Raw genomic sequence first — 24890 nt, forward strand, 5'->3', positions numbered from 1 at the left:
CTTGACATTGGTATAAGGTGATTGTACATATTGACTTAAGCTGTGATTTTTTTAATCCCTTGTAGTTTTATATAACCAACACCACTGAGATACAGAACTAGTTCATTACCACAATTTTCTCCCTTGAGATACAGTTTTATAATTACACCCCCCTCTTTGCTTCTCCACCATCCCTAAAACTGGCAACCACTAATCTTTTGACAATGTTATATAAGTGGAATCATACAGTATTCAATCTTCAGAGATTGCCTTTTTTCACTAACCATAAAATTGTTCTACTAAGCATCCAAATTATTGCATATATCATTCACTTGTTCCTTTTTATTGTTGAGTAGAACTCCAAGGAATGGATGTACCACAGTTTATTTAGCCATTTCCCTATCATAGGACGTTTTCGTTGTCTCCTGTATTTGACTATTACAAATAAATCTGCTATGAACTATTCTAGATTCTTTGACTTTCCATATAAGTTTCAAATTATGCTTTCTATATTTGTATTAAAAATTTGGCTGGGATTTTGATAGAAAACACATTAAATTTATGTCATGTTGAGAAGAATTAATTTCTTTACTGTATTGAATTATCTAATTGAGAAGTGTTATTTATTTACATCTTTGATTTCTTTCATCAGCAATTTGTAGCTTTTGGAATATAAGCCCTGTATATTTTGTATTATATTTATACCTAAGTGTTTCTCTTTTTGAGTAATTACAAGTTGCCCAGGATTCTTAATTCAGTCTCCAGGTGTTTGTTGCTAGGATGGAGGAATACAATTCATTTCCTTATGTGGATCTTGTATCTTATGACCTTGGTCACAAGGGGTTTCCTTGTGGGTTTCTAAGACCATCATATGATCTACAAATAGAGACAGCTTTTTAATTTTCCTCTTTTTTTTATCTATATGTTCTTTTCTTCCTCATTTGCTTGTTAGAACCGCTGGAACTGTGTTGAATAACAGTGGTGAGATCAAACATTTTTCTCTTGTTCCTGATCTTAGGTAAAAAGCATTCAGCTTTTCACCATTAAGTCATAGGGTCTTGCACATATTCTTTATCAAGTTAAGGAAGTGCCTCTCTATTCCTACTTACTGACAGTAAGTATTTTTTCATCATAACTGAAGATGAACCTGTCAACTGCTTTTTCTGCATTAATTGATAGTATCACATGATTTTCTTCTTTAATCTGTTAATATGGTAAATTATATTGAATGATATTTCAAATACTGAAACGTGCTATTTTTTCATGGTATATGATTCTTCATATCTATAATATATATACACATATATGGCTCTGATCTACTTGATAATATTTTATTGAGGATTTTTGCATGGATATCCATGAGGGACATTGGTCTTTAGCTTCTTTTTTTGTATTGCCCTTGGCTGGCTTTGGTATCAGGGTAACTGGCCTCGTAAGATAAATTGGAACGTGTTTCTTTTCTATTTCTTGAAGAGATTGTGCAGAGTTCATTTTAATTCTTTCAGTGTTGGTGAGATTCTCCAGGAAAACCATCTGTATGCCATGTACTTTCATAGTCATAATTTGAGTCAATCCTAACAACCTGGCAAAGAAAGCATGTTACAATATGGAATCTAAGGCTCAGAGAAACTAAATTTCTTGCCTACAGTCTCCAAGTCTTCTGGTCCCAAGTTCAGTGTTGCTTCCACTGTACCACAGTCCCTGACTTAGTCTAGGCAGACTTCTCAGGCATTTGAAATCTCTTTGTGAAACAAGGGAAAAGAATGACCTTATCTGCTCCTGGTTACTTTTGATTAGCTGGGTGCCAGTTTCTTTCTTGCCTGACATTCTATTCAAGTTAGAGGATAACAAGACAACTAATGAGCTATAGAGTATAAAGTATAGTATATTAGTACAACCAGTACAACCATAAAGTATAGAGTATAAAGTATAGTATATTAGTACAACCATAAAGTACAGTCTTAAAGACTGACACTTGGGTGACAGGACAGTTATCCATCTGCAAAGCCCCAGAGGCAAAACAAGACAGAGATATCTGGCAGGGGGAGGAAATTCTTTCATTCTCTGAAAAGTTTCCATGGATCATCAGCCTTATCTACCCTTCATCATTGCAGTTTGAACTCAGGAGTTTGTGTTTGATAGACAGGCTACTGCTTGAGCCACACCTCCAGCCCTTGTGCCCTGGTTATTTTGAAGATAGGGTCTCACTTTTTGCCCAGTCCTATTTAGGACTGGCACCACCCCAGTCCTCCTATTTAGGCTTCCCACCATTAGCGGGATGACAGGTGCACAACATCAGTCCCAGCTTTTTCTGTCGAGATAGGGTATCACAAACTTTTTCATGAGACCACAATCCTCCTGTTCTTAAGCCTCCCAAATAGCTTGGATTATAGGCATGAGCCACTAGTGTCAGACTTGATTGTCTCTTTTAAAATAAGAATTTTTGCTGGGTACCGGTGGCTCACATCTGTCATCCTAGCTACTCAAGAGGCAGAGATCAGGAGGATCATGGTTCAAAGCCAGCCTGGGCAAATAGTTCAAGAAACCTTATCTCAAAAAACCCCATCACAAAAAAGGGCTGGTGGAGTGGCTCAAGGTGTAGGCCCTGAGTTCAAATCCTAGTACCACAAATAAAAAAAAAAAGAATTTTACTTCTAAGCCTTTTTCACCACCTTCACTATGCCTCATATGAGGTTTTCTTTCAACTTAGAGCATGTCACTTCCCTGTTCAATAGCTTTCAATGACTCTCTGCTGTCTATGTCAACTGTAAGCTTGTGGTCTGCGTATGTCTATGGTTCTCAGACTCTCCAGAACAAAAGAATCACCTGGGGCAACTACTTAAAAATGCAGACTATTCATTCCTAACCTGAGATCTGATTCAGTAACTGTGGGCTAGGGTCTAGGATTCAGCATTTTAATAACCAGCCACCAGGTGTCCACAGAATGCATAGTGATAAAATAGCAATGTCTAGAATAGGTTCACAGCCCTTGGCCTGGCTTTCAGGCCTTCTGCAGTTTGATTCCAACTTACTTAGCTCAACACTGCTCCTTCACCCTCACCCCCAGTCCTACAGGGCCCCCCACAGCCCAACCATAGTGATTGAAACTAAACCAGTTGACGAACCTGCTTTATGTTGTACAATTTCTGGTATCTTCTGCAGTTCCTCAGTCTGCTTGGAAAGCTCACCCTCACTTTGCCTGTTGAAGCTCTAGCTTCCTTCAAGGTCAAAGTAAACATATACTTTTACCAAAAAGCCATTCCCAGCTCCCCCAGGCAACACTGTTCTCTCTTGTCCCCTTTTCTCAACTGCAGCATAGACTTGTTTTACTTAGGTTTGCCACCCATTGGTAGCTTTTTATTCAAATGTATGATTACTAGAATAGAATGCACTGGAGAATATAATGTGCAATCCTAGTAGTAAAGGTCTTGTGACATGTTTGTTTTAGTTACATATACATACACACACCGATGTAGGTTTTGTGTCATGATTTAAATGTATTTCATGCTGTGATTGTGGTAGAACAACACCATGGTTGAAAGTCACTGCTATAGCACTCACCCCAACTTTCCCCTCTTTAGAACCACCAATCAGTATGGCCTTCTGTTTCCTCATTACTGTGAACATTTGGAGAATAATAAGTTAAAGTCTTCTTTTTCCTCAAAGAATGTTAAGTCCTAACCTGGGATTCTGACTCAGTAACAGAGGACTAGAGGTTTTATGCTTTATACACATTTCCTAAATTGAATTGAACTGCTTCTGAGTTTAACTATTTCAGATCAGGATCAGGGTTGGGGTTATTCAGAAACTGCCTCTTTTTAAGGCAGTGAATTTGGGAACATTGTCAGGGGAAGGAGCCCCTAGTCTTGGCAAGGAGGAAAGGGTGAGGGCTTCTAAGGCAGTTCATTGGTTCGGTGAATTCTCCCTGGAAATCCTGGAATGTGGTCTAAGTAATACAGTGGGTCGCTCATTGGTCCAACGTGGCTCAGTGGAAGGACACCCTAGAGGAGCAAGAGTAGGACCTGGCAGCTTCATGAGCTTTCAAGGTGAACACTGTTAGGCATCTGCTGCTAATAACAAGTCACTGTGCGGGGTGTTTAGGAGTCAAAGAAGTCTTCAGCGTGGGTGACAAACTGGACCACATCAGCAGCACATGTTTTCCTGAGCCTTCAAGAAAAGGCAGTGGTCCTGCATGCAGCTGAATGCAAGTCATTTTATGCAGAGCCTGCTTCTCACTTGTGTATCAACTGTGAGTTTGAAACCTCTTACTTATAGCATTGGCCCTGTCCTTAAGGAATAGAGGAGAGTTGGGACATACCCTCAGAGACAATTTCCAGGTCCTTTGGACTAGACGCATAGCAATGTGGGAGGACTGTAAGTCCAGAAGAGGGGATGCTGGGCAGAGCGAGCATGCACATGGGCCCAGTGGGCTTCCGATGGAGTGCTTGGTAAGTGAAGAGAAAAGAGAGGGTGCTTTTTAGAGGGAAGGAAGAGCTGGCTTATTGCAACCAGGAGTCTACAAAAAGAAATTATTAGAAATTATTTCTGAGGAAAAGAAAACAAGTATCTCTCAGAGAAATGAACAAAACTAAGTCAGATGTCCCAACCCTGAGGTAGATGTGTATGAAGGACCGTGAGAAGGGAGGATGATTATGGAATTCATTAAAAATATCAGAAGAGTTTTATGAAAAGGCCTTTAACTTGTCTTCAAAATAAGACTTAAAAGCAAATGAAGTAATATTGCTGTTGTAAAAAGCAAATGCAACACACCTATTAGAATGGCTAAAATTCACAAATCCAATGCCAGCAAATGTTGGTGAGTATGTGGAGCAACAGGAATGCTCCTTCACTGCTGTTGAAAATGCAGAATGGCACAACCACTACAGAGGACAGTTTGGCAGTTTCTTACAAAATTAAATGTACCCTTACCATATCATCCAGCAATCATACTCTTAGGTATTTACTCAACTGAGTTGAAAAATTATTTCTTCACAAACACCTACACATGAATATTATATCAGCTTTATTTTCATAATCACCAAAAACTGGAAGCAACTAAGATGTCTTTTGGTGGGTGGAGTATAAACAATCTGAGATACAACTGGACAATGGAATAGTATGTAAAAAGAAATGAGCTATTGATCCGTGAAAAGATGTCGGAGAACTTTAAATACATTCTGCTTAATGAAAGAAGCCCCAGTCTAAAGAAACTACATACTGTATGATTCCAACTACATAGCATTTTAGAAAAGGCAGTCTCTAGAATTAAGTTGGCAAGCCAGGTGCTGGTGGTTCTTGCCTTGTAATCGTAGCTACTTGGGAGGCTGAGATAGGGAGGATAGCCCTTTGAAACCAACTTGAGCAAATATAGTTTGCGAGACTCTATCTTCAAAATAACCAGAGCAAAATGGACTGGAGGTATGGCTCAATTGATAGAGAGCCTGCTTTGTGAGCTCCTGCTTTGCAAATGTGAAGCTGTGAGTTCAAACCCCAGTCCTACAGAGGCAAAGGTTGGGCTGAAAAGAAGGGATGAATAGGTGGTGCATAGTAGATTTTTAGGGCAGTGAAATACTCTATGATACTTAATGATGCATTTATTCAAATATGTCATTGCATATTTGTCACAACCCATAGAACTCTATAGCACTGAGTGAATCTTAATATAAACCATGAGTAATAATCATATGTTGATTTGATTCATCTAGTATAACAGATGAATATATATTACTAATAACAAGATTATTAATATAATGGGGAACCTGTGTGGGATAGAGTCTACCTCCATTCTAGGAGGAAGACGGAGTATGGAATTCTAAGTACAATCCACTCAATTACTCAGTAAATCTAAAACTGTGCTAATAAAAGACTTAATTTTTTTAATCAAAGAGTTTTCACATTGAAAGAACAAGAGGAAGCAAGTGTGGTGAGCATTAATTTTAGGTAGAGAGAGAGCCACAAAGGTAATGCTGGAGACTTGATTTTAAAACACACACCAGCCTTGTTACACAGGCCTCCATCACATACAAATCCCCTCACTATAAACTCTGTGCCCCATAGCCTCAATGGTACAGGCTCAAGCCCTCTTGGAATTGTACAATAAACTCGCTCATATGGAAATTATATATATATATGACTAGATTTTTCAGCTTCTTCCTACTTAGCTGAGCTTTATCACGAAATTGGGCTTGACTGATAAATTTGAATAAGCATCATCACATTCCTTCCAAAGGAAAAGAAGTTTCTATCTGGCCAGACCTTTTTTCCACCAATCATAATTATGGATGAGGCCCTTTAAATTTGTTTTGGTGGCATTTCTCCTTTGAGTGATAAGATGAGGCAATCAGCCCATCTTTCATATTATAAGGAGGCTTTCTTTCTTGAAAACCATTACTCCTCATTAGAATTTCTGCAAGTGACAAGAAGAGTAAATTCCAATCAGTTAGCTCTAATGACTCTCCATGAGGTGCTTGTTTGAACCAACCCCCTACCCCCACACCCCCACCAGCTACATGAGGCTCCACCAATGGAGAACCTTTACGACAGGAGTCACTCCTTTGAGTTTCAAATGCTTTTACTTTAAGGCTGAAATCTGCTTCCTTAACCTTTTGACTCACCCATGTTTGCTTTGAAAGTTGACACTTTCTATTTAAGTGACAAGAAATAAACTTTAGCATCACTGAGCTGACCGCATGGATGTCAATTATCACCTTTAATCCACACTTTTCCTCTCCCTGATGTGCCTTTTCTTCTCTTAATTAGAAAGAGCCAGAGATTATCTGCACAAGACTGGGAGATTCATTGTGATTGGTGGGATTGTCTCCCCTGTACACGACTCCTATGGAAAACAGGTGGGTCCCCTCCTTTGCCCTCTCCTCCTTCACCCACCCTCTGTCCCTACCTGATGCTCCACTTGATAAAACTGCCCACTGTCATCTCTGCCAAGATTCCTGGAAATCAAAATGCCCAAGAACATGCATTGACTTCTGTCCTCTCAGGACTACTATCAGACCTGATTTGGTATCAGGTCAGCAGCCAGAGGACAGGCAGCTGCTCATGGTATCAGGTACAGCCAAAGCTTGTTGAAAGAAGAGTAGGTGTGACTTGGTAGATAAGAGTAGGTATGAGTTTGGTATGACTTGGCCTAGGTGCCAAGTTGGTGCCTGATTATGGGTTAAGATGCATCTAAGCAAGCTTTTCCTTAGTAGAAAACAGCCCAAGGCTCTTGTAATTTGATGGAAAATTCATTACCCTCCACCTCCTTCCCCAGCATATGTCCCAGAAAAGGTAGGCACTCTCTGGGTCATTCCCCCTTCCTCCCACAGACACAGCCTGTTGGGTTCTGAGAAAGTCACTTCACTGACTGGAATCGAGTGTATGCAGGCACACACTGGCTGCCTCATAAACAGAGGTTCATCTGTTGACCTATCTGGTGTAGTATATGCTACACATCTTTGCCCTTTTTCCTTTCCTTTCTGCCACTCCATGTCCATGTGTGTGACAAATAGACAGGTAAAAGGGTCACACCCATCATTCCCACTAACCCTCAAAATATGGTGTCTCTTTAATGATGGGCTGACTTGGGTGGGTGTTCCAGGGCTGCTGGGGAATGGAGGATGACTCTCAATGGCCGCTTTGTTACTTTCCAGGGTCTTGTGTCCAGTCGGCACCGTCTCATTATGTGTCAGCTGGCCGTGCAGAATTCCGACTGGATCAGGTAAGGCTGGCCTGATGAAGCCAGAAGCAGGTGGCCCTGAGCTCACTGGGGGGGTGGGGGCAGGAAGAGGAAGGGTCCCAGCAATAATTTGGATCCTAGAAGGTGGGGAAGTGGAAGGAGAGAGATTAGCCCTGTGAAGGCAATAATTAGGTAGACCCCCCTCCCCAGGGGTGGCCCAACTGACAGCTATTTACTTTTTAATCAAGTTATAGGGCTCATGAGACTGAAAAGGGGGATTATCAACTGATGTGACAATGTTGGGTGGCGTGATCTTTAGAGCTTCCAAAACCCATCATTGGGTTTTAGGTGAGACGTGGCCAAACAGCCCAAAAGGCCTCATTCCCCTGACTTCCATTAACTCTCACTTCCTTTCAGAGAATGTTCCCTGGCCCTGGCAGTTGCTCATTCCGGAACTCAGGTTCCCTTAGGGTCCCACACTGACTCCTGGACAGAGGTGCAGGTCTAGGAGCACTGTCCTTTACAGCTCTCATATCAAATGACACCAGAGAGTGTCTTTCTCCTCTCTGCTTTTCCTTCTCAGACTAGATGTGCCACTAAGATGGCAGTGCTCCCCCCAATCCTCTGAGCTTGAGTGTAATTAAAACAAGCTTTTGCTAATTATGCTAATTATGCTCCCCAAGTTCCTACCGTTATAATTTGCATGAGAAGATGATGTTTTAAAAAATGATGGCGCACCATTTGTACTGTATTTTCCCACTGTGGAAAATAAACAACACCTACAGGTTCTCATGAAGGAATGATGAGGGACATGAGGGATGCAGTTAGCCAGGGAGGGGCACAGCTGGAAATGAGAGCAGCGAAGGAAAGCGACAGCAGTAATTAAACAGTGATCCTTGCTGGTCATACGCAGTAATCTGTGTGAGAAGCACATGCCCTTTGTAGACTTTCTCATCCTTTCAAGACCAACCTCAGGTAGAGAGGCAGAAATTCAGGCCCAGAAAAGTCAAAGGACTTGAGCAACCATACATCTGTGGTCAAGACAAGATTCAAAGTAAGGCCTCTTAGTATTGTTAACTCTTGATCTCCTGGAGAAAGTGGGTCTAGTTGGGAAAACACTAGGCAGGAGGCTGTTCCTGTTTGGATGTGCTTAGAAGATTCTGGAATAATTCCCTCATCCACTCAGTAAACACTTATTGAGTGCTTACTGCTTGTCTCACACTGTGCTAGGCACTGTGAAGATCAGAACTGAGAGCTCTAGAGAGGGAGCTGGCTGGCAGAGCCTTTCCCAAGGAACCTCTGTGGCTAGGTTACTTGTCTACATGGGGACAGAGGCAAGGGGGAGCCCAGTTCAGGCCAAGCTGACTCCTTCAGTTTTCAGTTAGTGAGATCTCATCTCTGGAAATCTAGGGTGTATGTATGGCAGGGGATGGACAGGGAGTGTTCAACTGCTAAGAAAATGTTTGAGAAATATCCCAATTTAGCAGCTCATTAAATTGGCAATGAAGCTGAGTGCTGTATCAGTCTGGGGCTGAACCCCTGCCTCCTTCTCAGCCTCGTGTGCAGGAGGACTTGGCCAATCTGTGGATCTGTGCCCTCTAGTCTGAGTGCTGTGCCTCATTTCCAACCACTAGGCACTCCATTGCACAGGGAGACAGACAAGGCTGCTTCTCTAAGCCTTGCCAGTCACCCCTGAACACACACACACACACACACACACACACACACACACACACTTGTCTCATTTGGACCCCTGGAGAGTCCCGAGAATTCCCCTTTCCAGGTAAAAATAAAAGCATGACACTCTACTAAGCACTAGACCTCTATATTTTACAGAGCCCTTTTAACAAAGCCATAAGATAGTTACTACTGTCATTCCCATTCTACAGACGGGCAAAGGGAGGCATGGAGCGATCACCTAACTTTTCCCAAAGCCACACAGTACTGAGGTTGGAAGGAATCCCAGGTTCCTCAGGTACACAGAAAGACTGGTACCAGGATCTTTTTCATAGGCCTATGCCAGGCTCCTCTTATTACACAGAAGAGGAAATCTCCTCCTCTGAAAAATCAGAAAACTGAGGTTTCTAAGCACACAGCATGACCATAGCTCCCTGGTCTGTAGAAGGGAGGAATAGGAAAAGAGTCTGAATATTAACCAAGGGTAACCTCTCTCTGATGCTGGTAGGGTGGACCCATGGGAGTGCTACCAGGACACCTGGCAGACAACCTGCAGTGTGTTGGAACACCATCGGGACCTCATGAAGGTAAGCTGGGCCATGGGTAAGGGTGGGTGCACCACCAGGGTACAGGAAGGGGCTGGGCCTACAGAAGCCAGGCAGGGAAGAGAAAGGGGGGCTGCTGGCATCCTCACCTGGCTTCATCTTCCTACTTTTCTGCTGGTTGTAAGATGGACCAGTCTGGTGCCAAGAAAGGCAATGAATTAGGAACCCAGCACTAGGTTTGTTCCCGCCACCCACCCTCTACCTTCCTCCTGTTTGGAGAGGATGTGATACCGTTGCTGCTGGGTATGCCTTAGGCAGCTTTCATCAACTCAAGAAGCAAGGTCAAGGTGGGCTTAAAGAGACTACAGTTATAGGACTTCAGAAAGTAAAGAGGCTGGGCAAGGAAAGTCAGGAGAAAAGTTGATATAAGAAGCCATGCCCCCTACCCCATTTGCTAGGGGTCCAACGGTCCCCTCACTTCAGGATAGGTGACTGCACACCTGCTGGCCTTTGCCCCTCATCCTCATTCATTCATCCTCACAAGAGCATCATGGATAGATGATGCAGGATCCCTGTTTTATTGGTGGGTAAAAGTAAGCACAGAGCAGAGACCACACACAGTGAACACTTAGTGAACACAGATGGATGAGAACTACTGTATTCCTGGCCGGAATTGGGGCTTGACTACACAGACTCGGAGTGGGCTGCCAGGCTAGAATGGGTTCCAATAGCCAGCAGCACTGGCCAGAGTGTGTAGGGAGCAGAGCGCCCACCCCAGATCAATACCAAAAATGACGGGATGAAAAGTCGTTACCATCGATGGAGAGAAAACGGACAAAACCAACCAAGACAGCAATAAATTATGCCCATCTCCCCAGACTCTGATGCAGAGCCCTTCCCACCCCAAATAACAATCAAGAAGGTGTACTGACCCAGGGAGAGCCTGCATCCCATCTCCATTCTTGTTGTTGGAGGGCGGTCACCCTCTTTTCCTTGGAGGGCACCCCGATCTCCCTACTCTCCACCAACACACAGCGGAGCATTATTCCATTAGATGTGACGGTTAGGGCCCAAGACCATCCTGAGGCCCCAGGAGCAGAAGTAGAGGGGACCAGCTGGTTGGTTTCCCCCATGAAACTAAATAGAACTGATTTCCCTTCCCTTCATACACATCCTGATTTGTTCCTGGTCCTCTTAAAAGGTCTCTGACAGAGAGTCACCCTGACTTGCTCCTCTGTGTTGGTCTCAGAAAACTGAGTAATAAAAGACACCTTGTATTACTACATAAGGACATATCAGTCAGGATACACTAAGATAATGCTGTTGTAACAAACATCCCTAAGATCTCAGTGGCTTCACACAAGTTTATTTTTCACACTATTTTTTGGTTAGAGTCAGCTGGGGACCTATGCTCCTCTTTGTCACAGAGAAGCCTCATGCCCCAAAATGGAAGGGAGGGGTCAGGGACATGCAGGAGTTCCTGAGCACTGGGCTGGCTATAATGGCCAAAAAGCCTGGCTATTGTTTTGTTGTCCAAATGCCTGGGCTTCCTGAACACTCCCTCTGTTACTCATGCTCAAAGCATGAATCTGGGCCAAAAAAGCTCTCCCAGGAGCTCCAGCTGTTGCAGTGATGGGCAGGAGCTAGCTGACAATGTAGGCTACAGATGGCCCCCTGCCTTGGAGCCAAGAGTTCAGAGCTGCTTCCTGATAACCCCCAGCCTTCTCAGTTCTGGTACTCCTGGTATAGCAAGTAGACCCGCTAGAGAGATAGGACCCGGGACTGTCTTCGGAAAGGCCTCTGAGAACGAGAGAGCAGTGGAGGGCTGACGAGGGCAAGGGCAGGGCATGCAGCCAGCCATTTTCTTCTCTGGAATAGAACAAGTCAAATGGGACTAACAATGCAGCAAGAGGAAGAAATTCTCACCATCAGGTAAATTGTTAAGGGAGGATGTGCCATTTTCTTTTCTGGAGGTAAAATAATAATGAAAAGAAGGGCAAACCGTTCCATCAGCCAGACAGAGAAGCCCACAGTGCAGGCTGAGAAGGCAGCAGGCAGGGTGCCGGGCCCCAGCTGGCTCCCAGACATGACTGGATGCTGCTGCGACCTCCTGCTATCCAGAACGCAGCAGAAGTGATGGGTTACCCCATGAGGCAAATGGCTTCCCTTCCAGGGCTCAGAAGGGATTCACGTACTGTTCTGCCAGCAGGTAACCCATGGAAGAGGTCCCCAGAGTGTCTCCCAGCCTCGGAGCTTGGGAATCCTCTGGCAGCAAGTCTAGTCCAGAAAGGGTGGTGGGTACCATCAACCCCCAAGATGCTGGCTTTCCAGGAAGGACCTTGAGTAAGCCATGGCCCCTGGGAAGCTAAACAGATTGAAGAGTGACTCCTTTGTTTCTATGTTGCTGAGCAGCTGCTCTCCCACTCAGCTTGGACAAGGGAGGGCTGCCCTGGCTTAGCTATGCATTATCAGTGCTGTTTTCTGCAGCACTGGAGGGAGCTGCAGACCTGATAACACAGGATAACGGATAATGCCCATCGAGTTTCCGCTTGGCTCTGGAATGTGTGTTCACACTGACCAACAGGCCTGAGAGGCCATGGAACCCACCCACCTGCTTCCTGCCACACAAACACACCCTGCTCTGCCTGGCACCTGTCTCTAGCTGCCTATGTTGTTGACATCTCTGGTCTGCAGAGACTGCAGGTGGTGACAGTGTGACCTTTCCCAAGCTGCAGAGCCCTTTTGCAGACATGATCTCATTTGAGCCCCATTGAAGCAGGCAGGGAGGGCAGAAAGTCACGATACACAGAAGGTTACACCATCCACTGTCCCTTACGGAGCTCCTGCCATCTGTCGAGCACTTCGTAGGCACTCTGCATATGCTTGCTCATGCAATTCTACCACCATCAAAAAGGCAGGCATATTGTTAAATTTAAGGTGAGGCTCAGGAGAGATTTAGTAATTATCCAAGGTCACATTGATAGGAGTCAAGACCAAATTTGGATCCAGGTCTGTGTAATGCTACACCCCATGCTTTTCCCACCAAGTTACACTATCTAGTGACATATGTTCAGCAGGGTCTAGAACCGCCCCCAGGACTCTCCCTTGCCTCTAGGCTGCCTCACCATGGTGGACAAGCAGATGTCCATTGTGAAATAAGTGCTTTTCAAAGTCACTTGACTAATGACACTGACTCAGCGCTTCTCCCTTTCCCCAGAGGGTGACTGGCTGCATCCTCTCTAATGTCAACACGCCTTCCATGACACCCGTGATTGGACAGCCACAGAACGAGACTCCCCAGCCCGTTTACCAGAACAACAACGTGCCCAGCAAGCCCACTGCAGGTAGGGGACATTGGTGTCAAGATTCTCAATCTTCAGAATCACCTGGAGGGGTTATTAAAATACTGATTGCTGTGGATTTGATTCAGTAGGCCTGGGAGGAGGAGGAGAATCTGCATTTTCTTAAGGTAATGCTTGTTCTGTATCTTGAGAACCATTAACATAGAGTGTCTATAGTCACATTCACACACACACACACACACACACACACAGATACAGAGATGACACAGAGTCAGAGATAGAGAGAAGTGATGGTGAACATTTAAATATAAATATAATTACCTTAAGTGAGAATTAAATATACAAAGGGAAGCATTTTTTTCTGCCTCCCCCGGGGAGATTAAGGGTCTTTCCCAAGGTCACACAGTGAGGAAGTAACAGTCACACTGCATGCAAAATCCCCACACTCTCAGCCACTCTTAGTAGGGCCACTAACACTTACCCAACACTGAGCACTGTGTGCCCGAAGAGAGCTCAGTGCTTTTCATATGTAACACAGTAATTCTTTGATATAAATGCTATCTTCCCATTGACAAATGAAAAACTGAGATCCAGAAAAGGTCAGTGATTTGCTTGAGAGCACATTGCTCAAAGTAGAAGAGCTAGCGTTCACATTCAGTACTGTCAGGCTCCAAGGTCCTCACTCTAAATTATGCTTCTAGGTCAAGTCCAAGAGACAGTTGCTACTACTACTTTTCAAGTGTAGGTACCATACTCTGTATCTTATTGGTCTGTCATACATTACTTCACAAAGAACAGATGGAATTTCACAGTTTGTATACAGCACCACGGAAGGGCTCAAAAAAGTTTTCTGGACTGGAGTCCAGAGAGGTCATTGAAACTAGATCTCTGTGAGCCAAATAGGGTATCTGATTATTTTGAGGACCATCTGCATAAGAAGGAATGCCTTCACCCAGCAGAAAGGATTCGCAGTATGTGCTTTGCCACAGGCTGAGACTCCTTGGGTGAGGGTTATACTGTCCAGTGGTGGGGAGTGGCTAGGGATAAGCTTAGGACAAATCCAGTAAGGAAATGCTCCTGACACATGATTTCCCATTGCTGTGACAAACTATCTGAAACAAACAACTTTAAAGGAGGAAATGTTCATTTTGGTTCAAGTTTCAGCCCATGGTTGTTTGGTCACATTGCTTTCAGCCTGTGGCAGTACAGTACATCATGGTGGTGGGAGTGAGTGGCAAAGGAGGCTGCTTGCCTCATGGTAGCCAGGAAGTGAGAGAGAAAGAGAGAGAGAGAGAGAGAGAGAGAGAAAGAGAGAGAGAGAGAAGGGAGGGAGGAGCTGGGACATGCTCCTAGTGACCTAACTTCCTTCCATTAGGCTGTACCCTGAAAAGTTCACCCACTTCCCAATAGTGTCATCAGCTGGGGACCAAGCCTTCAACACATGGCCTTTGAAGGACATTTAAGATTCAAAACATGACATAAAAAAGTGGAAAAAAAGCAATAGCATTGCATGCCCTTTAAATAGAGTCTTATCCAACATATGCTATGCAGAGATACCTGGACAATACACATTTAAAAGTGGGAGAAAATAAATAATATGCCAACATGTTAGCAGTGGTTATCTCTAGAGGTGGGATTATGGCTGTTTTAATTTTTCTCCTTACATGTTTTCATCAATGTAATAAACCTGATCAGAATATGGATTCCAGTCTATAACTTATAAGGCTTGTGCCTCGGACTGTGACACTTCTTTCTCTTCACCCTCCTTCTTTCTGCCAATCTCCAGCGCTATACAGTGCATCCCTGTTATTTACAGTTGCCCCGATGCTGAGCTGACATGAATTAAGTTGTGAGTGGCTCTGTCTCTCTGTCTCTGTCTGTCTTGCTCTCTTCCCTAGCCAAGATTTTGGGAAAGGTGGGAGAAAGCCTCAGCCGGATCTGCTGTGTCCGCCCACCAGTGGAGCGCTTCACCTTTGTAGGTAAGGAAGCAGTGGCTTTCCTTCCCTGTCCTGTCATCTTCCTTTCCTCTTCTCGTTCATCAGCCAATACCCCCAAGTACACATGGTATGGTCTGAATGCTCATGTCTCCCCTTAAATTCATACACTGAATTGTTAACCCCCAAAGTGACAGTATTAGGAATCAGGAACTTTGGGAGGTAGAAGCCTCATGAATGGAATTAGTACCTTTATAAAAGAGGCTCCAGAGTGCTCGCTAGTCCCTTCCACAAGTGAGAACACAGTGAGAAGGTGCTGTCTGTGAACCAGGAAGCAGACCCTCCACCAGACACCAAATCTGTTGGACTTCCAGCATTCAGAACTGTGAGAAATAAATTTTTTGTTGTTTCTAAACCACCCAGTCTATGATATTTTGTTATAGTGACTTGAACAGACTAAGACAACCTATTATGGAATGGTCACTTTTAGAGCAATAGTGGAAAGAGGCCAGAGGTTAACAGGAATATCACCATCAGAGTCCAGAGGGTGTGCCCAACCTGGTCTGGAGCTGCCTGGGATACTTTTCTTGGTCATTGCCCTCCTCCAGGCTGTGCTCAGTCCTCACCCTGTACCTCCATAGAAGATGTCTGCACACCTAAGGTTTTCAATGGGGCCTGGAATCTCCTGCAGGTCAGCCCAGCTCCAGCAATGTCTGTCCTCCTACCAAGAGGCACGTGCTCTTTTCTTAATTCCATCTGTCCTTTGGCTGCTCCCTCCCCCACCAAAGACTTGTCATGGATAAGAGTATTATAGTCCCTGGGGGTCTGTCTCCTGAAAACTCCAAATTTAACTCACAGAGTAGTTGAAGGCTTAGACTTTATTCCTTTTATTCTCTGGGGCTGACTTCTGCCATTACTCAGATTTCCAATTCCAGGCACGTTGAGTGGGAACCAAGAAGGATGGTTGAGGTGGCAGAGAGAGAGAGGAAAGGGTCAAGATAGCACTTCTGTGGGCTTGCATGTGTGCACACTTGTGCACATTGTGTACCTCTGGGTAAGTGTTGCACACACAGAGTATGTCAGAAGTTCAGCCTTTCAAGGTTTCCCTTGAGATCTTGCTGCATTCCACCATGGAAAACTCTCAACATCCCCAGTTTTACTGGTTCTTTACACCAGGTAGGCCTTAAGAAGAGAGGGTCACCTCCTGTGATTCCAACACCTGACCCTAAAACTTTTGAGTACATCACTCTTGTGGGTAGCCTCTTTAAGATGCAGAGACAGAAGGTGCGCAACATGAGTGTGAGTGTATGTGTGTGTGTATGTGTGTGTTCAACATTGGCTCCCCAGTGAGGCCGTCCTATCCTGAAAAATCCCAGTAATGTGAGGTCCTGCCCTGGGAGTGGGAGGGGATGCTTCCTGTCCATGTGTTCATTCACTCTCCTTGGATGTCCCTGTACAAGCAGGCTCAGGTACCCCAGTCTCATTGCAACTACTCCCGCCCAGAAGGCTCTCAGTTCCCTAACATGTCTGACCCCTCTTTCCTCCACAGATGAGAATGCCAATCTGGGCTCAGTGATGCGGTACGAGGAGATTGGTGAGTGGGGCTGCGAAAGCTTGGAGCCACCTGCCTGTACCACTGGCACCATGGGAGAGGGCAGAGAATTAAAAATCCTGGGCTGTGTTTGCAGCATGATCTGCTCATGGAACAATGGTCATTCCTGAGCTAGGATGGCATTCTTACTTAGCTCCCCTTTAACATATTCTAACTGGACCCAGGCCAGTTCCCAGGAGATAGGGAACTGGATCAATTGGCAATTTTCCCTTCAGAGCCTCCTCTCCCTCATCTAGAATGAAAGTTGAGCTTGAGCGCCAGCTGGAGAGACCATTCTTTGGCCATGGACACTGCACATAAGCAAGGCAGGAGAGCTTACCTGCCTTCCTTATAAGAGGTTTTCAGCACCTGAAGGTTAGAGAAGGAGGTAGGGGTTGGCTGAAAGCCACCTCCATGGCCTGCCTGCAGCACTGGACTGAGAATAAGGTATCCCACTGTCTGTGTGAATGCTGTGCCCAAGCCCAGGCCACAGTTGGTGGAGGATGGTTACATAGAGACATCAGGTTGGGAAGAAGGTGACAGCCTGAGTAAGTAAGCTGAGAAAAAAAAAATCAGCCCAATGGGAGACCCAAGTGAATGACCCAAGCTCCTGATGCTGGGGAAAGGGCAGGAAGAAGGCAAAATGGAGCTGAAGCTGGCACAGGTACCAGGTGACAATGAGGGTCAGTGACAAGAGGAGTGCCTCCATCTCCAGGACTTAGTGTCCGACAGACACGCTCCATCTTAAACGTTAGGCATTCTTCCTGGTCATCCTCTGTCTCAAAGCTGGGGGTCAGAACTCATGTCACGACCCCCAGAGACCTGGAGACGGGGATGTAACTGAGCACCTCCTTCTCCCAGGAGGTCCAGCAGATGTGCTATCATTACAAGGTGTGTCTTGTCCTCTGATCTGAGGTGCAGTGATGCACTTGAGTTGGTTCATATTGGTTTTCTAGAATCAGTCATAAAATTTTCAGAAATTTTATTCACTAGTTGTTTAAACACAGCCATTACTAAAAATTAAGTTATATTAATTTACACTTAAATTGTATGAAACAAAGGTAATGAATACTGAAACTCCTTCACTTTCTAGTTATTTTACTAGACTTTAATATACTTTACTTATCAGCTCATGGCTGTCCAAAGGCCACAGGAAGGCATGTACCTAGCTTCCTGGCTGCTCCCCAAAGCAAGCAGGAGACTTGACCCAGGTTCTGCACACCCAGGGCATCCAAAGGCAGAGATGGGATGAAAGTACTCCTAAGGCACTCCATCTCCCTGCAGTTCTGCACTTGGCCAGGAATTGTCACCTCCCTGCCAGTCTCCTTGACCAGGAGAGCTCAGAGCATCCAGAATTGGTCATTGTATTCTACTGTGTATTTCTCTTCCTTTACTCCAGAGAATTTGTAGCCAGACTTCATCTGTGACCTTGTTTGCCTTCCTAGCACCCAAGGCTTGTGTTAGGCCACTGTGTCCCCCCTACTCAGAAAGCAATCCCTGCTACCAGAGAGGCCATGCTAATCTGTGTTATACAGCACTGCCGTTTGCCCTGCTGCGTTTTCCCTTACGATATCTCACTGCAGTCTTGTGAGGGGCAACGGTCGCCAGGCCCACCTTGCTTACTTTTCTTGCTCCCTAGTAGGTTTATTGAGCAGGCCACTGTGTGACTGGGGTTGAGGAGTAGCCTTTCACCTCTGGCTGTCCCCCTCTGCATTCCCTCTGGTCCCTGAGAGGGATGAGGTCTACCAGTGTCTGAGAAGAAAGGGAAACTGGGGGTCAGGGGAGGGTTCTAAAGAAAGCCCTGTGATCATTGCTGGCAGATGGATTCATGGCCTGGTGTGGTGTAAGTGGCAGCTGCCTTGCTGTGCTGTGGGAGCTAGGATGGGCCATGGGTCTGGGCTTCACATTGCCGGATTCCTGGACAGGGTGTGTGGAGGGAGAGCACGGGTTCTGGCTCCTGTCCCTGGATTGGAGCAACCTGGGAAAGGAGATGGGGCCCAGAGGAGGATGAAGAGAGCCACCTGCCTCCTGACCCTTGTGCTCTTTGAGGCCCTGGTGTTCATGAGGCCCCCTGTTTAAATCCTCTTACACACTTCACAAGGAAAAGCCATCTTCTTCTAGCTCCTTTAGCATCTGTGACCCCATTTCCATGTTCCTAACAGCTGACTGCTTCTCCTGGGCTACCCCGGGGCCAAGGACTTGTAGACTGGAAATGCATTAGCCTCACCCAATAACCTGCTGCCCCCGAGTGGCCACTCATGGTACCTCAAGTTCTGTCAGGGCCACATTTCTGTGACCAATAGATCTGTCTGGTCCTGCAAGAAAAGGCAGAGACCTTATTTTTGTGCTTCAGCTTATTAAAAAAGTTCCCCATTATATTTGGATGGAACAGTAAGTCCTGTAATGGGAATAGAAGATAGATTCATTTTCATGGCTGTAAGGTGAGGTTTTCAACCGTGGAACTATTGACATTTGAGAGCAGATAATCCTGTGTTGTGGGAGCTGTCCTGTGCATTTGCGATGCTTATAGCAGCATCCCAGGCCTCCACCCACGAGATGCCAGTAGCACCCCCTTCATCTCCCAAGTCATGACAACCAAAAAATGTCTCCCGACATTGCCAGAGGTCTCCTGGCCATTGCAAAATTGTCTCCCAGTAGAGAAGCACTGGTGTAGAGAAAGCTGAGGGTCATGGCCACTGAAATGAGCCTTCAGGAAACCAGAACTACAGACCCTCAGGCTTTCACCAGGGAACTGACCTAGAATCCTGGGTGCCTCCAAGTGGGGCACAAGGAACAACAGGATCCCTGGAATGAGCCCTGTGTGGTTCCTCAGAGCCACACAAAGCCTGGTCCATTGTCACAGTGAAGGGTGGGGTGGGCCAGTAATCCTGCATCATGACACGGAGGGCAGGCATTTTCCCCAGGGTGGGAGGCAGGGATCCCAGGCTGTAAAAGCAGAGGCACAATAGCCACCTGTTTTCCCAGACTGCCTGCAGGCTCTTAGGCAGCTTCCATCACCTCTGTGGTCAGCTTGTTTGTTTGTTGGCTCACCCACTCACCATGTGTGAACACCTTACTGTGTGCCGGTCACTCTGCCGTGCCCTGAGGATATAAAGACAAAACAAGCTTCTGCCCAGAAACAGACCATTACACTGTGATATGTAAGGGAGGAGAGAAAAGAAAATACAAGAATATTGAGTAGTTAAGTTCCCAGCCCTAGCTGGGGCTCCCCAAGGTGGGCGGGTTGCCCAAACCCTGGGACAATGAGATGTTGGCATTGTCCATAGTCAGCCCAGCAGCCTTCGCCTGCTTCAGAACCTCTTGGAGGCCCCTCCCACAGCACAGGCAAGCTCACCACGTGCAAGTCCTCATCTAGCTCCAAGGCCTGAGGCAGGCAGAGCTGTGGGCTGCTGCGGTCTCTCAGCCTCAGGGTAAATGGTCCCAGCTGTGTCTGGAAAGTTGGTGAACTCGGTGGCAGGGTTGCCTCATTGTTTTAGACAAGTTGCCTGATAGCCTTGGCTTCCTGGGACCCACACACACAGATACCACCCTGAGTCACATCCTGGGCAGGGGACTCTCTCCATAATGTTCCAAGAATCCCTGTATTCTTTTTCCCCATCCACTCAGTTTTATTAAGCAACCATTTGCTGCTGTTTTAAATGACAATGGGCCTCTCTGGAATAATTCAGAATGAGCTTAATGAGGGAAGAAAAGCAACTGACAAGCAGGAAGCCACCAGGGTGCCTCTGGGAAGCATCCCAGAGGGGAGGGAGCCTCCACCTCATTTCTCAAGCCCTTTGCTGAGGACAGCGGTCCCAAAAAGAGAAGGCATTAATAATGAGAGGACATAACCTCATGGGTACATTCAGTGCCCCGCCCTCCCTAACACACACACCCAACTTCCCCAGATCTCACTGGTACTTGTGACAGGAGACAAACTCTATATAATGGAGAGATGAGAATCCAAACTTAAGCTTGAGGGAAATTTAAGAAGCATGTAGCTGGCTAATTCACCGTGACAGTTATTAGCCATCCTGTTTTAGCCCTGAAACGCTTGTGTCCTGGGCACACAGAACAGTTGGTCACTCCACTCTTCCTGCACGGGTGATTCCCCCAGGAGACTAGGGTGGTGTAACTGAACCCAAGGGAGAGAAGAGGGAGACTCTGCACTGCAGACACCCTGGCCCTGGAGGCCCATGGGTGCGGGACTTCTGTGCTCACCAAGGGAAAAAGGCTGAGAGTGGACTGTTTTTCAGGCCTCCCCTTTCTCTGCAAATTTTGCTTTCTCTCCTCAGAACTGCGCATTTTGTTGCTGTGTGGCAGTGACCTGCTGGAGTCCTTCTGCATCCCAGGGCTCTGGAACGAGGCAGACGTGAGTAGCAAGGCTATGGGGTCCCACACTACTGGAGTGGGGAAGGACAGAGAGGGGACACTTGGTTTTGGCCTCTGAGCTTCCTTTCCCCAAGTGGAAACTTGCCTCCCTTGAGTTCCCAAGAGGGCGTTCCATTCACATCACTGTGGAAGAAAATTCTCATCTACTCCAAGCTTTATCTCCTACTGCATTTTTCACTCACTCCTCCTCAGGCTCTTGTCCCTTCCTAAAGCCCCCAGGGAAAAAAGCAGTCTGAGTCATCGAATGCCTCTTATTTGCTTGGGGAGGAGGAGGGAGTGTTCAGGGGAGGAGAAAGAGAAGGATTTAAAAAACATCTTGCCCTTTCAAGAAGATAGTGTGGTTTGTTTCCCTTTGATTCTTTTTGAAGAGGTGGTAAAATACTATCCTAGAATACCCTTCACAAGAGAAAGGGGGTCAAGCCACTAATGGCAAAAGGTCAGTAGGATCCTTCTGGCAATTGATTTAGGATTGAGGGTACAAACCAGTTAAACTTACATGTACCGCTTAGACGCTCCATTGACATCCTTGTTGCTGGTTCTGACTGTGATGCTCTTAAACACAAATTACTCATTCTTCACACATATATTCCTTCTTGCTCTTTCATTAATTCACTATTGGATAGCCTGAGCTAGTGCTGCCTCCCAGTCTGTGCAAACTGTATTCCTAGCACTGCAATCCCAGACTTACTGTTCTTTTTATTAACTGACTGTGTGATCATATAAATAACTCAGCCTCTCTGGTTACCTAATGAGGACCATTTTGCTTGTTGCATGTGTGCCAGTCACTGAAGTGATTGCAAAAGTTTTGCAAAAATGAAGAGTTTATTCATGAGACAGCCAACTGTGAGAAAGCAGAAGCCCAAAGGCTGTAAGAGTTTAGAAGTATGTATGCAAAAAAAAAAAAAAAAAAGCTGGTGGCTCCTACCCAGTCAGGAGGCAGGGATCAGGAAGATCAAAGTTCAAAGCCAGCTGAGGCAAATAGTTCTCCATACCCTATCTCAAAAATACTCAACCCAAAAAAGGGCTAGTGGAGTGGCTCAGGCGATACAGCGCCTGCCCAGCAAGCATGAGGCCTTGAGCTCAAACCCCAGTACCTCCAAAACAAAAAAAGGGAAAAACAGTGATCTGAGGCACAGCGAAAGGTGATGGGGTAAGGAAAAGTGAAGCAATGAGTGGTCTTGTTACAGAGTTACTAATCCAGGGGCCGGGAAGTTCTTGATCTTGTTGGAGAAAGAATTCAAGGATAGACACAGAGACTTCAGCAGGAGCAGTTTTACTAACACAAAGCAAGGCAAAAGTGCCCTCTCCAGATGGGAGGGTGGTCAGGCTCAAGGAGGAGCACTGTAATGAAGGTCCTAAGCCCTAAAGCTTTTATTGGGGTCTGCAGACATGAAGATGTCATTAACTTCTAGAGACTGGGTTGTACTCTAACAGCTCCTCCCACGTGATAGGCAGGGAGTTATTAGCCTTGGAGTGTCAGACCAATGCTGTCATTTTTTACAACCTATAAAGACTATGGGTCAGCAAAACCTTGCTTTATGTCACAAGTCATTTGGTCGTGCTTGCCTTAGTAACACGTATAGTAAAATTGGAACGAGTCATTGGGTAATGTCCTCAATCCAGGATGTGATTCCTTATCAACAGCCAAGCCATCAGTTTTCCTAACTTCCTGCCTAACTTCTGTATCAATTTGAGCATGCATATTCAAACTTCATAGCTTTTCTTAGGACCCATGCTCAGAAAATGATGTTTGTGTACTCTGTGGGTAGTTTCAGCTCTCTGGCATCAAAAGGTCACCCATTGGATGCTTGCACAAGGTCAAGTGAAGGGTCAGTACCTTCAAATGGTTTATGCTATCTCCAGGTTCCTAAAAAACAACTTAGATAACCATTACCATGGTGACCCATAGTCAGAGGTATTATCTATAGCAAAGCTAATGGGAATGTATTGCTTAGCCATGTGACCTCCAAAAATGGGGGTGAAAGCAAGAGACTAAAAGCAAGCGAAGCTAGAGGATTAACTCAGGCTTTCTACCAGTTTTACTCTGAGCCCCAGTTGTGGGTTTTTTTTTTTTTTAATTTATAAAATCTATAGAGTGTTATTGACAGAATTATGGCATGTTAAAGAAATATATAATCGAATCCCTGCCTCCCCAACTACTAAGAGGTATGACATAGCATACGAAATCTTTTCATGTACATTTATGTATCTTTGGAGAGAAGAAAAGAGGAGAGGAGAGGGGAGGGGAGAGGAGAAACACCACTTTCAGGGTTAGACTCAAGATTTCAGTTCTATTCCAACACAGCTCATGACAAAATGTATTCTGAGCTTCCGTTTCTCCCACCAAACTATCTCTAAAATGGGCACAATTATTAGTAACTGCCTCATATGGCTTTGGAAGGCTTAAATAACGCTATCTATTTAAAGTGACTAGCCCAGTACCTGTCACACAGTTACATGCAACACACCATTAAGAAACCGTAAGGAGTTTAAATAGGCACACCGAAATACACATAGCTGTTCAAGACGAAGGACATAAATGCTAACAGGCCATGGAATAACCAGGAGGGAAGGGAGAGTTTCAGGCAAGCAGATTGTACTGAATCTCCACCCTGGACCAATTTCCTGCAGGTGAAAATTTAAACCTTTCAGTTCTGTATTAAGTGGCTTAATTAGCTTTTGTTTTCCTTGCTCCTTCATAAGGTACTGTGAAAGTAAAAAGTAAGGGGAGCCAAAGTTCCATAGAAGATCTAAGAAAAGGTCTTTCAAAGATCCAAGCAAAGTAGGCCATTGCCTGGGGCTCCATCCTATGGAGGCTTGGGCAGTGGTGAGGGATTTAGAGGGATTTGCCAGAGCAGGGGATCCTGGGGCTGCTTACTAAGAGGGACCTGTAGGAGCATACTTCTAGTGGCAGACCTGGCCTGAAACTTACACAACTTGGGGTCCTTGGTGCATGGCCAGTCCCTCTGTGTCCTCCTGATCCGAGTGCTGACTTCAGGCCCTCTAATTTCTCTCCAAAGAGGGTGCTCTTCACCTTGTCGGATGTCAACATTTGAGGGCCAGGGAGAATTGCTCCTGGTCTCTCCCATTCTGGTTCCCTGGGGCTGAGAATACATTGGTTGGTTAAGAAAGAAAAATGGAAAGCATAAGGCCCTGTGTTCAATGCCCAGTACAGGAAAAAAGGAAAGAAAAGAAAAGAAAATTTGGAAAGCCAGTAGCTGTTGATTTAGCAGGTACGTGACAATGAAGGTCTTCATCTATTCAAATGTGTTCCCGCTTGATCACTTGGCCAGGTCTCAGTCCTGACCTCTTCTTGCCCTTCTGGATTCCTGAGGGAGATCACAGAATTTCAGTCACTTGTGAGAAGGGAATTCTCCTATCTCATTCTCGACCATAATCTCAGAGGACTGACTCTGGAGCATCCTGGGGAACCAAGGATGGATAAGACAATGAGCTGGCAGCAAAGTAGAGTAACCAGTAGACCTCAGTTTTCCTGGAACTTACCTGGTTTTAAAACAGAAAGTCCTTGACTAGGGATGTAGCTCGGTGGTACAGAACATGACACCTTTGGTTCAATCCCCAGCACTGCATAAAACAAAAACAAAGCAAAACAACAACCAATCCCCTGAAAGCCTCACCTCTCCTTAGAATTCCCTCAGTCTTGAGCCAACTTGGATGGCTAGTCACCTGGAGACCTAGGACATCCATCCTGGCTACTCTCAGAGGGCACAACAGTTCTTGCATCTAATCCTGCCCAGGGTGGTGAGCAGAGGTAGCCAAAGGATTTGGGTCAAGCAG

The 24890-nt window shown here is 45.5% G+C and overlaps 1 protein-coding gene across 1 annotated transcript in view; it reads left to right on the plus strand.

Moving 5' to 3' along the window:
- The window catches only part of Nmnat2 (nicotinamide nucleotide adenylyltransferase 2), a 159674-nt gene that overhangs the window by 116886 nt on the left and 17898 nt on the right, over nt 1–24890 (plus strand). Inside the window, exons 2-8 of the mRNA XM_020169391.2 lie at nt 6739–6827; nt 7626–7693; nt 9837–9915; nt 13091–13217; nt 15074–15154; nt 16659–16703; nt 20996–21072. Of these exons, the coding sequence (XP_020024980.1) occupies nt 6739–6827; nt 7626–7693; nt 9837–9915; nt 13091–13217; nt 15074–15154; nt 16659–16703; nt 20996–21072 (566 nt within the window). The remainder of the gene's footprint in view (nt 1–6738; nt 6828–7625; nt 7694–9836; nt 9916–13090; nt 13218–15073; nt 15155–16658; nt 16704–20995; nt 21073–24890) is intronic.

The sequence above is a fragment of the Castor canadensis genome, chromosome 11, assembly GCF_047511655.1.
Source record: "Castor canadensis chromosome 11, mCasCan1.hap1v2, whole genome shotgun sequence".
Lineage (NCBI taxonomy): Eukaryota > Metazoa > Chordata > Mammalia > Rodentia > Castoridae > Castor > Castor canadensis.